At 39.2% G+C, this 15,438-nt stretch overlaps 1 protein-coding gene, 1 non-coding gene and 1 pseudogene across 2 annotated transcripts in view; 1 reads left to right on the plus strand and 2 right to left on the minus strand.

Moving 5' to 3' along the window:
* Positions 1–10,070, plus strand: part of LOC124776615 (esterase E4-like) — a 122,729-nt gene extending 112,659 nt beyond the window's left edge. The window contains exon 10 of the mRNA XM_047251700.1: positions 9,610–10,070. Within this exon, the coding sequence (XP_047107656.1) occupies positions 9,610–9,805 (196 nt within the window). The 3' untranslated portion in view covers positions 9,806–10,070. The remainder of the gene's footprint in view (positions 1–9,609) is intronic.
* A 1,477-nt stretch (positions 10,071–11,547) lies between these two features.
* Trnat-agu lies at positions 11,548–11,620 on the minus strand. The gene has a single exon. It is a non-coding gene; the product is annotated as a tRNA-Thr (tRNA).
* A 3,228-nt stretch (positions 11,621–14,848) lies between these two features.
* Positions 14,849–14,966, minus strand: LOC124778462 (annotated as a pseudogene).
* Between the last annotated feature and the right edge of the window lie 472 nt (positions 14,967–15,438).

Below are 15,438 nucleotides of genomic sequence, written 5' to 3' on the forward strand. Positions count from 1 at the left end.
TATAACAGATAAAACACCACCACATAACAAACCGGACATAATACTCACCAATAAAAAGAAGAAATTAACACAACTAATCGAAATATCCATACAGAAGAAAACAGGAGAAAAAATTGAAAAATACATCCAACTGGCTGAGGAAGTCAAGGACATGTGGCATCAGGATAAAGTTGACATACCATTTATACTATCAACTACAGGAGTCATACCACACAATATCCACCAGTACATCAACGAAATACAGCTACACCCAAATGTATATACACAACTTGGAAATCTGCAATTATTGATACATGTTAAATTACCCAAAAGTTCCTAAATGCTATGTAACATATACCATACAGTTAAAAGGAAGTCACGCTTGATCAAGGTCTGCGTCACTTTCCATTTCTAACCAGACATAAAGTGTGAGATAGGAAAGAAATAATAATAATAACTAATTTGTTCAGGAAACGATGACACATTTGTAGAACTCCAGCAGCAAGAGAAGAAGCACTTATATTTTCTTGTACACAAGTGCATTGCGCCTGTCTTTTCTTTCCATGAAGTCTACAACTCGGTCTACAAAGATCTGATCACTGGATAGCTCTCCAAGTAGTGTCTTTTCTATTGATAATGTGCTCAAACACGACAGCTGGGTGCTGGACATGGAATTCCTTAAATAATTCTTCACTCCTTTAAGAGTACTCATGCTTCATTCACTGCTTGCTGTAGTTGCAGGTAGGGTCAAAACCAAAAGCAGGAACTTCGTTGTTTCTTCATAAACGGAGTCTAAAGCATTGTTGACAATGTACTTTAAGAGGATTCTTGGAGATAAATGTTTTTTCTCATCAGCATACATGTTACACAGTTCATTTTCAAGTTGTTCTTGTTAAAAAAAAAAGAAAAGAAAAGGGTATTGTTCTAATAACTGATGCAGTTTCAACTTTGGCATTCTTTTTGATAGTTCGAGAAACACTTTTCGTTCAAAAGTTCAACAAAATTAATTTGGGGAAAGTCTTGAAATCTTCTTTCCATCTGAACAATTTGCAAATCCAGTATCTCGTAAGTTAGTGCCCTGAGAGATGTCTTTTGACTGTTACAAAATGATAAGTTGCCATTCAAACACAAGCTGCATTTAATGCATTCATGAACGAATGTTTCCGTTCTTAACTGTCGTAAGTTCCTCAAAACAGTTCTTATTTCATTGTGGCAAGCAGTTATACTGACAGATTTTGATTGAAGAACATTAAAGAAATGATCAACATAAACAAAGTACCCTCGGTAGAAATGAAGCAAGTAGACAAACATAGGATCATCCGTCCGTCGTTTCATTCCCACAGCACAGCTCAAAGATTCTGGTCCCACTGAGAGTCTGAATCATCAATTATATAATTAAAAACACTATATAGCTCTGAGAAATCACTAGATATTTTTGAAACTGCCCTGGAACGAAAGTTTCAGCGAATGTTGCTTGCATGTGGCAGTTTAAATCCTTTCTCAGTTAGCAATACTGTTCGTTTTTATGATTTGCTGAAAAACGAATGGAATGCAGTAAGATCACTTACAAACATGCATACTTCTCATATGATTTTGGAAGCATGTAACAGTAACAAATTCAGTTGGTGTGCATAACAATGCGTAAACACCACATAGGGAGAGAACTGCTTCACCAGTTGTTGTATTCCTCTTTCTCTGTCCGCCATTACTGAAGCACCATCATATGTTTGACTAACCACTTTTGTTTCCACATTCCATTCCTTCAATACTGCATGAATAATGTTTGACAAACCTGCAGCAGTTTTATCTCCAGAAACATCATAAGATTCAATGAATCTTTCCTCAATTTTGTCTGCAATACAGTATCTGAATACTATACTCATTTGACTCTTGCATGACACGTCTAATGTTTCATCAGCCTGAATTGAAATGAAATCGCACTTCTGAATTTCAGATTTTATTTTCTCATTAACTGCCAGCGTTATCATTTCTATTACATCATTCTGTATATCTGGAGAAGTTCCTTTAAAGGTTGAAGATGATAACAGATGGTCTCGGATTAACTGCTCTCCTTGAGCTAGTAAATCTAACAATTCCAGATAGTTACCTTTGAAGCTAGAGGATTTGTCTTCTCGATGGCTGCGAAAGGCTAGTTCTTGTTTACAAAGAAATACAATTGCCTGAGTAAGACAAGCCAATACTGTCCTGTTGGATGCAACTTGTTCGTTGTATTTTGTTGCTGTCAGACGAGCGGCTTCAGAATGGGCATGCTCAATTCTACTTTTGTCCAATAACTGAAATGATTCATTGTTCTGCCGGTGATGTTTTGATATCTGATGCTTTGGTGCTTTCCTGTCAAAGTTCCTTATTGTATAAATGTCCATATTGCACCATTCGTTTTCACCACCAAACAGAAGACATATATAACAATGTAATCTGTTATTAACTGCATTCGCAGTCAGCCAAGTATACTTTTCGTACCAGGCTGTCTGAAAAGTGCGTTTTCATGTGGCTTCACTTAAAACTACACTGAGTATAGGAGTGGTTGTTTGTCCTTCAATTCGCAATTTTTTTCGTACGGTGCATTAAAGTAGAAAAAGGCGTCTTTAATAAAAATTCTACAAGATGTTCAGTTGCTGGCTCACTCATGGTGGCGACACAATGAAAATATGCACTAAAATCCCACAAGAATGACTAAGAACAAAAACCGTGCAACTGTTCACTTCCATGTTAAAAGCCAGCATAGAAGTGGCAGAGACTAGTCTCAATACCTGCTAGCAGGTGCAGTGCCCCAGCCTTCGTGGAAGAGGGAAAGTGGAGGGGAGCCGAGAATGCCACTAACACAGCCAGGTAAGGGTAGGAAGGCAGAGACTAAGAGCAGTCGAGTCTCAAGCAGGCAAATACACCAATACTCAGGGTGCAACGCGGGCTACAAAACCGATGTCTTCTCGCATTTAGAGCTCTTAGCAGAAAGTTTTTTATATTTTTGTTGCGACTTACTATTGCATCTTTTTTGAACACGAAAACAGGGGAGGCTAAGTCTCAAAGTCTCCCCTCATGCTACGCCACTGGCCATGGCACATCAGTGCATGCTGTCACAGACTGTCCATGTGACTGCACAGATGTTCTGCCAGTTGTGAGACCAAGGAATCCTGTGGTAGTGCCTCCTCCATGAATTTACCAGGGATGGCAACATATTGACAATAGATTAGGTCTGCTGATGAAACATCGATCTCTAACTTTAGTGTTAATCACAGGCTGAGGAGTACAAGCAGAAGTGCCTGCATTCAGGCAATGCCTGATGGAGCTAGTTGACCATGTCTTTAGATGCTGAGGGGTAGCTTGCTGTTTGAAGTATCCTCACACCACACAGTCTGGCAATGTGCATAAACAGCGCACACTGTTTTCAGTAGAAACCTTTTGCCTTGGATGCAGTTGAATTTCCATGGGAGGAATGGGCAATGTGCGCCTGTCAAAACATTGCACAAAATTTTGCAGGAGGAAGTGGGAATGGGCATTATACTCTGTTCATCATAAGAATAAATCTGATGTAAACAAACACAAACATGATGATCTGTCAGAAGCCATAGCACACGTACACTGGTGGTGTTACGCTCTTGAAAGTAGATCCTACTTATGCATTAGATATCTTATTACTAAGTTACATTAAATGAAACTTTAAGATATTCTAATGTATTAACTTCCATGAATGTTTTTCTTAATCATGCTTTAGCTATGTAGTTTATATTGCAAAACTCATTTACAATTACAGTTTCTGTACTGTTGTGCTCTGTCACACTGTTAATATGCAGTATGAAAACAGATGAACCTGCTCCCTGCTCTGTAGTGAAATACATGTGTGGGACATTGTTCAAAAGTGCTGAGAAATAGGTAGTCCTCAATGTTTTCATAAATTTACAGAAAAAATTGGCTTTGCAATTTTCCAAGGAACTGTCTTTGATACAGTTGAGATAGAAATACACACTGGACATATAGTGGAATTGGTAGTGTAGTAGATTGGTAACCTGGTGCAGTTCATGGATCACAGCTACAAGGCTCACCTTTGTCATCCTTTTTCTTTTCATTCTATTTGAAATACCTATATCTTGTAATCGTAAAATTCATCATCATTTTTTTATGAATAACCCACATCTTCTTGTTTCTAATTACATAGTGCGCACAAAATTCTTGTTTTCGTTTCAAATATAAATTCTTAATTGTCAATATTTTATGAAAGATTATAATTAAAGGTTGCTTAAATTAAGAAAACATAACAATTTAATTTTTAAGACAAAAATGTAAAACAACACACACTTTATTTGAACTATGTCCATTGTTTTATACGACAGATGTAGTCTCACACAAACCACAGTGATAAGTGTCATAGAAACATGAAAAACAATCATTTTCCTAGCATTGAGCACACCTTACAACTGCTTCATTTTTATATTTGCCACTGTACCATTACAATATGAACCAAACAGAACTGATTCTGGAGCCAAGTTATGGGATTAGTCACAAGAAATAACAACACTGTTAAGCTGTCAGACATACTGGTACTAAACCAGGCAGTTTTTTCACATGTCACTGCTGATTGCTGACAGAGTATAGAATGGCACATCATAAAAGAGGAGGAGAAAATGTGTTGCCTGAGTGGTTTCATGGATTCTGTTGTTGACTGACTTGTTATCAGCATAGCAGATGACAGTTCCTGAAATGAAATGTATTTCTCTGAGATAAGGAAGGAGCCGTGAGATTACCAGATGACTGACTGTATTCAATACCTCCAGTGGCTTCATTATTCAAGAATATGGTGAAATCTGTCCAGTATGCTTTTGCATATCTCTGTATTTAAGTTAGGAAATTGTGATCCCTCTTATTTGTAATTAGAATACTGTGTTAAGTTGGAGAATGAGAGCATTTTATGCTTTCCGTTTGGTCACCCAAGAAGCATGTGGTAGTGCTTGAGTTTTGCTGAATATTCTTTCATTCTCTTTAAAAATTAAATGACATTTGAAGCTATATTGTTTCTTGTAGAGGGAGACCAAGAGATGAATACACTAAGCAGATTCAGAAGGATGTAGGTTGCAGTAGGTACTGGGAGATGAAAAAGCTTGCACAGGATAGAGTAGCATGGAGAGCTGCATCAAACCAGTCTCAGGACTGAAGACCACAACAACAACAACAACATTGTTTCTCTGCTCATCTCTATTTATTTATTACTTATTTATTTTATTGTGAGTTCTGTTGACCCTGATAGCAATGGATTGCAAGGATATGGAACTAGTCAGTATTTTTACAACATTAACAATACAGCAGAGCACAGTATGGTTAATTCATGACAAGATTCATAGTAACAACATGGAACACTAGCAGAAATAAAAACATATAACATACATGATAATTAATATTATGTGTACACATTCAGATTAACAGTATCAAAGTATTTGAGCAACAATATAACACTACAGCAACAAATAGTTTACACTGAAATGCTAACTCAGTTGTATAATAAAAATTTGTTCCTATGCACAAAAAATTCATTAATTGAATAGAATGACTTTTGTATTAGCTATTCTTTCAGTTTGTCCTTGAATGTTGGTGTTTCAGGAAAATGTTCACGTCATTGCAGGTTAGTTGGGACCACTGGCTAGGCAGTGCTGTCCAAGTTAAATGTGCCTATAAAGCTGTCATCTCGCATTATCACTCAGTGTATGTGCATGTAACACAGCATTAAATATATTCAGTTGAAAACCACTGTCCAATTGTTCGCCACTCTCCTATTCTTGGGTGATATCCTGAAAGATCACAGGAGAGGAGATAACAGCACAGTCACAGACAAGCAGTCAGCAACGACATTTTCCACCCCAGAAATGTGGCAAATGTCCTTGGTGAACTGCAGCATGTACTCTAGCTATTATAGTTAGTGTGGTGAACAGATGATAACAACAGCTTGTGGCTGATGAAAGTAATGAAAGGGCGGGTGTCTTCTGATGAACGTACACACTCCATGAGCACTGTGATGCTGATAACTTGCATGAAAAGAAACAAAGTGGCTGCCAACTGCAGCCGGTGCACTGTTGGGGAGTGCTGCACCCACAGGAGTCTGGCTGGCATCTTTAACTGCAACTAACTGTGCATTGTGTTTTTTTTTTTTTTTTGGGGGGGGGGGGGGGGGGGGCAAGCAGCATCGTCCAGAGAGGCTCCATTTGGACTCGGCAAAGCTTTGTTTCATTGCGTCTGTCCAGGTAATGAGAACCCTTCCTTTAGCAATGGGGCCACAAACATAGTTCTGCACTCAGGCATTCCAGCACCTCAGCAGTTATGCAAATGGTGCCAGTAAAAGTTGATCACACTGAGGTACTGGCGGATACTTTAGTGCGTCTGTGGGTGTGGCATATTCAGGATTGCCTGTATCTTCTACAGTAGAGGCTTGAATCTGGTAGGGGTGATTAGATGCCCATTTCAATCTCCATTATCCTGAATACGCATTTCAACAGGTTTATAACAATGCCAGCCTCACTAAAGTGCTGAAAGATAGTCATTAGGTGGCTGTTGTGGAGCTGAGGCAAATGTGAGAACATGAGGATGTCATCAAGGTATGCAAAACATCGTGGGAGGCCTTGCAAATCCCCCCCTCCCCCCCCCCCCCCCCTCCTCCCACAGGAAATGCTGCTAAGTCTGGGCAGCACTCCAAAGGCTGAACATTGTATAAATGTTCTTGAAAAGCCCAAATGGGATGACGGTCATCAATTTTTGTATGTCTTCCAGTGCAACAGGAATCTGAATTCAGTGCACAGTAGTCCCCACATGAGAGCCAAGAATTTTCCTTTTTTGGTAAGAAATTTACAGCAGAAGACCACGGACTGCTTGACACTTGAAGTATGGCCTCAAACTCAGTCTTTGCTTCGTTGTGAATTTGTGATGTCAGTAAGCATCTTGTAGTGGCTAGGAACACCCAGGATCAGCTCGTTGACACCAGTCATAGTGAATCTCCACACAAATGAGCAGTGCAGTCCATGGTCCACATTCCAGTGATGAACACTGTATGTTTTGTGGCAGAATTGTTTGCTGCCATGAGAATCAGAATTTTAGCCTTCCTACAGTCTCTTAGCATTGGCCAAGGGAAAATGGATAAATCTGAATCAGTGTCAACCAGGTACCTGTGGCCTCCACTGGGGACTGATGACCTCAGATGTTAAGTCCCATAGTGCTCAGAGCCATTTGAACGGCCTCCACTACAAACAGATGCTTTGATACTGCACTGCAGATGGGTGTGTCCAGGACTGGTCGCAGATGGCATTTGAGTGTGAGCATGGTGAATGACATTTGGTCACTTTGTTACCAAAATGGGCAGGGTACCAACAGTAACTGCTTGGAGGTGGTTCCACTATCAAGAGGGAACTGTTAAAATGGCTGTTGCTGCAGTGTATCGTGTTGTAGGCTGCCGCAGCCGTGGTACTAAGCACTGTTGCCAGTACTTCGTGTACTCAATTGGCCAAGTTTGCAGTGGCATCCAGATGCATATCTGTCTGCATGGCTATTACCACTTGCACCTGTGTAGGGAGGCTGCGTGACCAGATAATGTGCAACAGTGAATTCAGGACAATGTCTGGCTGTGCAAGGCTGTGCAGGTGTCACAGGAACTGAGAAGGTCACTGCATACCTCATGATGCAGCAATTGGTGCATCTGTTGTTCTTTGGATGATGAAATCCATTGGATAAATTCCTCCTTCATCTGTTTATACAAGGACTGCATCGGTGGCGCAGTGATTATGACCTGCATTTTGGCCACATAGTTTTGATTGAGCTGGCTCATGATTTGTCTAAATTTGGTCAGCCTGCAAGTAATCTTGTTGCTTAGAAAAACCGTTTCCACTTGGCTAAATCACATGAATGGTTCGCCGGGCTAAAAGGGGGGTAGACTAATCGACATGCATCCTGTGCTAGCTGTCGTCCCAGCAATGGCAAGTGGCATTGGTGTGGTGCTGTTTTGCTTGTGCAAATTTTCATGAGTTGGCTTCCGGTGAGCTGATGCCATGCGTGTGGGCCATGTCTGTAGCTTGCTCTCCAGGAACCTAATGCATGCTGTAATTCTTCTATTGTCTATTGGAGTTCCTCCATAGTCATCATAATGCAATAGCTAAGTATTCACACACAGGGTAAAACACATATTTATGGTAACTTGACACACATGAAAAAAACATGCACACACAAAAAAATTAATGTTCAGTATTCAAACACATACGCACACATTTAGGGGAAAGCACAGAAACATTTGTCCAGGAGTCCACTTGCAGTTCCACATCACTTCCACTGATCATGTCCTTCACCATTTGTTTTGTCCACAAATAATGTCAGGCTGACCAGTGAAGTAGGTAACTGGTCATTTTTACTGCTTTCAAGTCCATCGTGCTGTGAGCCAGCTTTTACTGCCGCACCCATGCATTAAGTTCAGGCTGCAGGCTCAGGTGACAGTAATTGATCAGAGACATGATTACATAATAACATATTTATTGACAACAGTTGGTATGCTAGAAAACTTGCAGAAATATTGTCTGAAATGTTCACAATGTGCAGTCACGTGACTGCAGTTAATAGCCTGACCACTGATCCTGGAGGGCGCACATTCCTCAGTGATCGAGCGCATAGTGTGGTCTCGCAGCTGCAGAAGGAGAAAGGATGTGAGTCTGGCCAAACTTGCAAATTACCTCTAGTCTCATGGGCCACCATTTAATTTGTGGACATGACGGGATGGCGTGAATGATTAACACGTGTTTAAACTTGCAGATGGATCAGTGAAGAGCATGTGTTGTACTTGACCTATGTGGGTCACTGCTGACAAAATCAGGGTCACTGTAAACATCCACAAGACACAGAGGTCTGCCTTGCACTGGTTTTTGCTTTGGGGACTGCACCATTTCCAAGGCCTAACACTAAATTGGTGCTCTCGGGCAAAACATGGTGTGCTGCCCTCCTTATGATCCTGTGGTATGGCTACCACAACATCATCAACAGGGAAAAATTTTACTGTGCAACTGACCATATGTGACAAATTTTTCATGGATATTAAGTGCATTTGACGCTTTATTTCACTTTCTGTTGAACTTTCACTTCCCAGTATAATGTATAGGTTGCTATTAGTCAAATATTCATTATGCCAGTCACTATATGTGAAGATACGTATGATCATGTCTTTGTTTATCGTCAATGCTGTGGAACAGTATCAAAATCTAGGAATATGGTAGGGATATGGTATCTAAGTGTTCACTCACATGTACTGTTAATGAGATATCGCCAAGCTGTGTTTCACACAAGTGGTTCTTCCTGAAAATTCATGTTGGGTTTTTGGGAAAAGTTGGTTTGCCTCTAGGACTATCATAATGTTTGAGTTTGGCATATGCTGACAGATGGGCAATGGTGATGTTTGTATAATTTTCTGTATCTGTTCTTTTATCTTTTTTGTAAACAAGAGTGACCTGTGCTCTCTTTTCCAGTCCTGCAGGACTGATCACAATCAGGAAAGTTTTGATAAATATGAGCTGGGAAGAGTGAATTCCACTTTTATTGTAAACAAACAAAGCACAGAATGCACTGTAGGTCATTAATCTGTTCTTTTTATTGTTGCAGGAATCCTACATCAGAGAAGACAGATCTGCTTAATGTCGACTGGCAGGCCCTTAAGCCCCGCACCCCACGGTACTTAGAGATAGGCTCACAGTTGGCTATGAGGCAAGGTTTCTACCAGAAAGACCGCATGCAGCTGCTGGAGAGGCTCTTTCCAGTGACAAACATTTCATCATGGACTACGCGCAGGGCTGGATAAGACTATCTTCACTACGATCATCACAATGAAGATTACTGTTGATTTAGAAATTGCAGGATTCTAGAATGAAGCCAGAAATTTACTAGAACATAGTTCACACTTTAATTTGAAAGAGATGTAATAATTTAATTCTGTCTGTACCTACTAAGGTACTGCATAATTAACACAATGTTAACATAATTACAATACTGTTCAGAAAACCTAGCTTGAAGACTAAACTGGTTGATGCAAATGTTTGTCTACCGCTTGAGGGGGGGGGGGGGGGGGGGGGGGGAATAATTACTTGACATTCTCTTAGTTGGCACAGTTGATAGAAGGCATGATTCAAGGATTCAGTTTTGTGACATGTATGCTTGTAAATGAAAAGTTACAGGCCTTTTTTTACTTTTATTACATTCTTTAGTAGTAAATGAAAATGTAACAGCAACCATTTCCTTTGCAACAACCCCCTAAGAATTTTGCATGCATGAAATGTGAGCAAAAATTCTGACATCAACATAATGGAACAACCAATGTTTCATTTGGAATAAATGATAAAATGTTTTTCTGAAATAAATTATTTCTACTTGCAAATACTGTTTTTCAGTGTTTGTTTGTTTGTGTGTGTGTGTGTGTGTGTGTGTGTGTGTGTGTGTGTGTGTGTGTGTGTGTCCAATAATATTTAACTAATGCAAAATTGCACAGTTAGCGAAATATTTCATTCATATCTACCATAGGAATTTTAAATTCTTTAAATCTATCATTATCACATTGCATTAACAAAATTTCAGAACATCTACACAATGATTTGAATTTAATCACCTACAGGGTGACACAGAAAAATGGGCACATTTCCACAATCCAATAAAACTAGAAGTGATGATGCAAAGGAATTGCATTCATAGTTATTGAAACCTTACAACTTTGCCATTTACGAAACATTGATAGCATTTATCATTTTTAAAAATTATGTCCTTTAGATGGCGTCCTGCTGTACGAATACATTCGTGAAATCTGCTGTTGAGATTCCTCATTGAATGCTGCAACATCTCAGCTGGGACACCGTGAATTACATCCCAAACTTTGCGGACACTCTCCTGGGACAATTCCAATCCCTGCTGCTTGCTTATGAGTTAAACACCGTTGACTCCATAAGACAGACTCGCATACATCAATGTTCTTGGTCATCCTGTTGGTTTCTTCTTGAGGGCAGATCCAGTCTCTTCAAAGTTATTAATCCAATATTTTATCATGTGTTTTGACAGAATGGCATCATGATGTCCTGAATTATAAAAACATCAAAACTCCCTCTGCGATGCTACTAAACTATCAATGTTTTTATAAAACATTTTTATGGCTAATGCACACTGTTGTCTGTTCCACTGATCCATGATTACTGAAATGGCAAACTGTTTACTCCTAAGTGACACAAACCTGCAGTGCTGCAACCTGCCTGTGGCTGCCACTACTCATTTCAAACACTCCCATTATTCTGTGTCAACCTGTATTTCTGGCGAAAATGTGAAAAGTTATTTTCTAATTTTTTGACAAATTCGATAGTCCATTATTAGGTAAACTTCATTGTTGCAAGGCCCATTACCTTTCACACTTCAAATGGTTGTGTCACTGATTTCACCATCTCAGTCCAGTTTACTCCATCATCTCTTGTAGTAAAGTATATCAACTTTATACATTCTCTTTCATATCAAGACATTTAGCTGCTAGTGGGCATTGATTTGCATCAATGGGAAAAGTTGAAAATTTGTGCCGGACTGGGATTCAAACCCAGGTCTCCTGCTCACTAGGCAGATCCTCTAACCACTAAGCCATCCAAACACAGTGGTCATCGCAACTGCAATGGACTGCTCTAGAAATTCTCAACTTATCCACACATTACTGATGTAGTGCCCCTGCCCATTATTCTCATTACTCATGACATTACACTGATTACTGCAAGAGTTCGAATGTAATGTGCATCTGCTCTGAAGGGATTGTTGGCCAGCCTCACCTTAATTATATATCTTTTGTATCAGTTACATGACAGTTTAACCATCGCTACAAAAAAGTTAGAAAATTAATTTTCACAGCAGTGATCAAAGCTACAGGATATATGTTCCTGCATCTAAAATTATGTTGTACTTGGGGCTGAAGTAGAATCTTCACAGATTTGTAAGTGAACTGTATCCCTTTCCCTAAAGCTCTGCAGTCCTTTTCCTTCATGCCCCTTCCTTCCCCTTCAGCTCTTCTGCCAGAAGAAGAAACCACTTGTAGCAGTTCACATGCTTTATTTATTTTGTTTATTGTCCTCAGTGTCAACGTACTGCGTTGCTATACTGGCTGAAAAATGGGGTTTGTAATGTGGACACTGACTACCGTAAATAATGCAGATGACAGATGCACAGTTGCATTTCACAGTTTTTTACTTTCACTGCTCACAACCCCCCAATAATACACAATTATATGGCCAGTGCACTATAGATTAACCTTCGATAAGCCTCATCAATAGGTTGCAGGTGAACATCCACATACTACTACAATAGTTTCCTGTTGAACATCGATGAGCCGTAAAAACCTAACCAAAAAGTTCACATTTCTTGAAGAATAGCCAGGTACATATGGAGCAAACACTGCCATTGATTTTACGCATGGCCTAATTGTGTTACACTTATTTCACGGATGCATAGTTGTTGATCTAACCAACACAGGTTCCACATCTGAAACTCTGCCGGGGACTGACTGTATTGTGACCAACAATTGGGCCCTTATGTATCCTCACTGTGGTGTCACTGCCAGACACCACACTTGATAGGTGGTAGCCTTTAAATCGGCCGCGGTCCGTTAGTATACGTCGGACCCGCGTGTCGCCACTGTCAGTGATTGCAGACCGAGCGCCGCCACACGGCAGGTCTAGAGAGACTTCCTAACACTCGCCCCAGTTGTACAGCCGACTTTGCTAGCGATGATTCACTGACAAATTATGCTCTCAATTGCCGAGACGATAGTTAGCATAGCCTTCAGCTACGTCATTTGCTACGACCTAGCAAGGCGCCATTATCAATTGCTATTTATCTTGTGATGCATGTACCGTCAGACCGATGTTCACCAATTATGGATTAAAGTTAAGTATTCCAACAGGTACTATTTTTGCTAGTCTCATATCCCTGACCTGTTCCAGACCTCACGCCAGCCTACGTGAGCTAAACGCGTGCCTTTCAGCTACCCGTCACTGTGGATTGGCTGTCTTGCCAGTCCACAACACTCACAATAATAGGTGCTGAAACTACACATTGTTCAAAGTTTAATTTACAGAAATTACAATTAAAACTTAACTCATTAAATTAACTGAATACATCAAAAAAATTCCATCTTTTTAACAGTTTCTTCTACTACAAGAGTTAGGCTGAATTATTTGTTTAAATCTTGAATTTAAAATATACAGTTATGCAAACAATACTTTTGACAAAACTGTTAATTACTTTGGAATTAATTGAGTGCTGGCTTTCTAACATGTTTTCGAATAGAGCCAAATAAATCCTTTAAGGATGCTATTGTTTCGTCTCCCAAATGTTTATAATTAGTACAGAATTTATATTTGTTTGTACATCAACAATAGAATTTAAGTTAGAAACAATTACTGATTTCACCCTACAATAAAATATACTAACTAGTAATAGTCAAAATAAATTAGAAAATGAATTATATACAGAAAACTAGGCACAAAATTGGATCTGGTGTTAAATTCTTTAAAACAGAGGGCCAGTCTTTCACTTTTATGAAAAAGCAGATTATATACACGTATATTAATGGTAATTAGTTAGAAGTGAAAAAACGAATTTAAGGAGGCAGATAGCAAAACAAGAGAGGAAGTAAAAATATTCCAGCTTTCTTCGTCACACACTGGCTCAGAAAGCATGTAGAAGTGAAATTAAATCCTTTTATGTGTGTGTTCCCCTGCCAGTGATTGTTGAGTAGATTTCTCATCTATCCACACACTAGTTTTAATGCCCCCCACCCCCACCCCAAATATAGCTACAAGTTCATTATTATGTTCTGAATAGTACTCGTTTTGTACTAACTGTTTAGTTGTTTACCACTGATGATTATCTTGTATATTTCTACTCAAAACAAAGTTATCAGGTTAAACTAAGCATTTCTACCATTTCTCATCTAAGAGACTAATAGGTCATACACTTTTCATTCTGTCTTCTCATCCAATATACTCTTAATCACTTTCCAAAATTACTTATACTTCATTATAAGCATATTGCAGTATGATTCCTTGGATGTAATTCACTACATCGTCTGATTATTAGTCCCAAACCATAAGTTCATCTTCATATTCCTCTCAAAATATTTCATAATCTCCCACAGTACACCACAATCTTCATCATAATTACATCATCTCAAAATAAACTATCATTACTTCATTGGTCTAACATTATACATCTAATCAAAAACTAATCATTGACAAAAGCTCTCAACGTCACCAACAGTGCATGTGACATGATTCTTAACTGTACATTGCCTGGCATCCCACAAAACTTCTCTTCTTTTTTCAGTATTTGATGAAATGTACCTCACAGTATGAATGACATAAATTTAGACAAAGATGTTCAGTATATCATTTATTTACATTAAATTGGATGACTATCCTGCTCTACCATAAAAATAATGAATGCTTGACTGTAGAAACAGTATTCTGGTTCTCCCACCTATCCATAACTCTCATTATTATTATAATTTTTTCTTTGTAAATAAACATAATAATTAAAAGATCAGACATATGCAGTTAACAGCAAAATCAATAGTTCAGTCATTTCACTTAAAAAGTAGTTAGTAATACACATCAATTTGCAACAAGAATTATTGTTTTCATTGTTGTAGGAAATGTACAGCACTCTGTCTTCAGGCCACAAGTGGCCCATTGGGACCATCTGACCGCCATGTCATTGTCAGCTGAGGATGCAGATATGAGGGGTATGTGCTCAGCACACTGTTCTGCCGGTCATTATGATGGTTTTCTTTGACCTGAGCTGCTGCTATTAGGTCAAGTAACTCCTCAATTGGCAACAGCACATGGCAACCCGGATGGTCACCCATCCCAGTGCCGGCCATGCCCGACAGTGCTTAACTTCAGTGATCTGATGGGAATCGGTGTATCCACTGCGGTAAGGCCATTGCCAGGAAATGTACAGGGTGGATCAAAAAGAGTCATCTGATTTGGCATGTCTATATTTCTGAAACTAATACACATATGCATTGAATTTTGGTTTTTGATGGACAGAAAACTCAAAAAGTTTTTTATACCTTTTCATAGGTGTTCAATATGCCACCCCTCCCCCCTTGAGATGCACAACATATGTCAATGCAATATTCAAATTGTTCCCACACTGCAACGAGCATGTTTTGAGTTACAGCTTCCACAGGGTAATGGAGGCACATAAACAGTCTTTTGTAAACCCCCACAGGAAATAATCATATACAGTCAGGTCCACTGACCCTGGAGGCCAGTAATGTAAGGCTGAATCATTTGGTCCAGTGTGACCAATCCATTGGTAAGTAATCCTTTGCTTTAAAAATTCCTGCACTTCCAGATGCCAGCATGGCGGTGCCCATCCTGTTGATAAATGAGTTGTTGTTTGAATCAGTCTCCA

The sequence above is a fragment of the Schistocerca piceifrons genome, chromosome 2, assembly GCF_021461385.2.
Source record: "Schistocerca piceifrons isolate TAMUIC-IGC-003096 chromosome 2, iqSchPice1.1, whole genome shotgun sequence".
NCBI lineage: Eukaryota > Metazoa > Arthropoda > Insecta > Orthoptera > Acrididae > Schistocerca > Schistocerca piceifrons.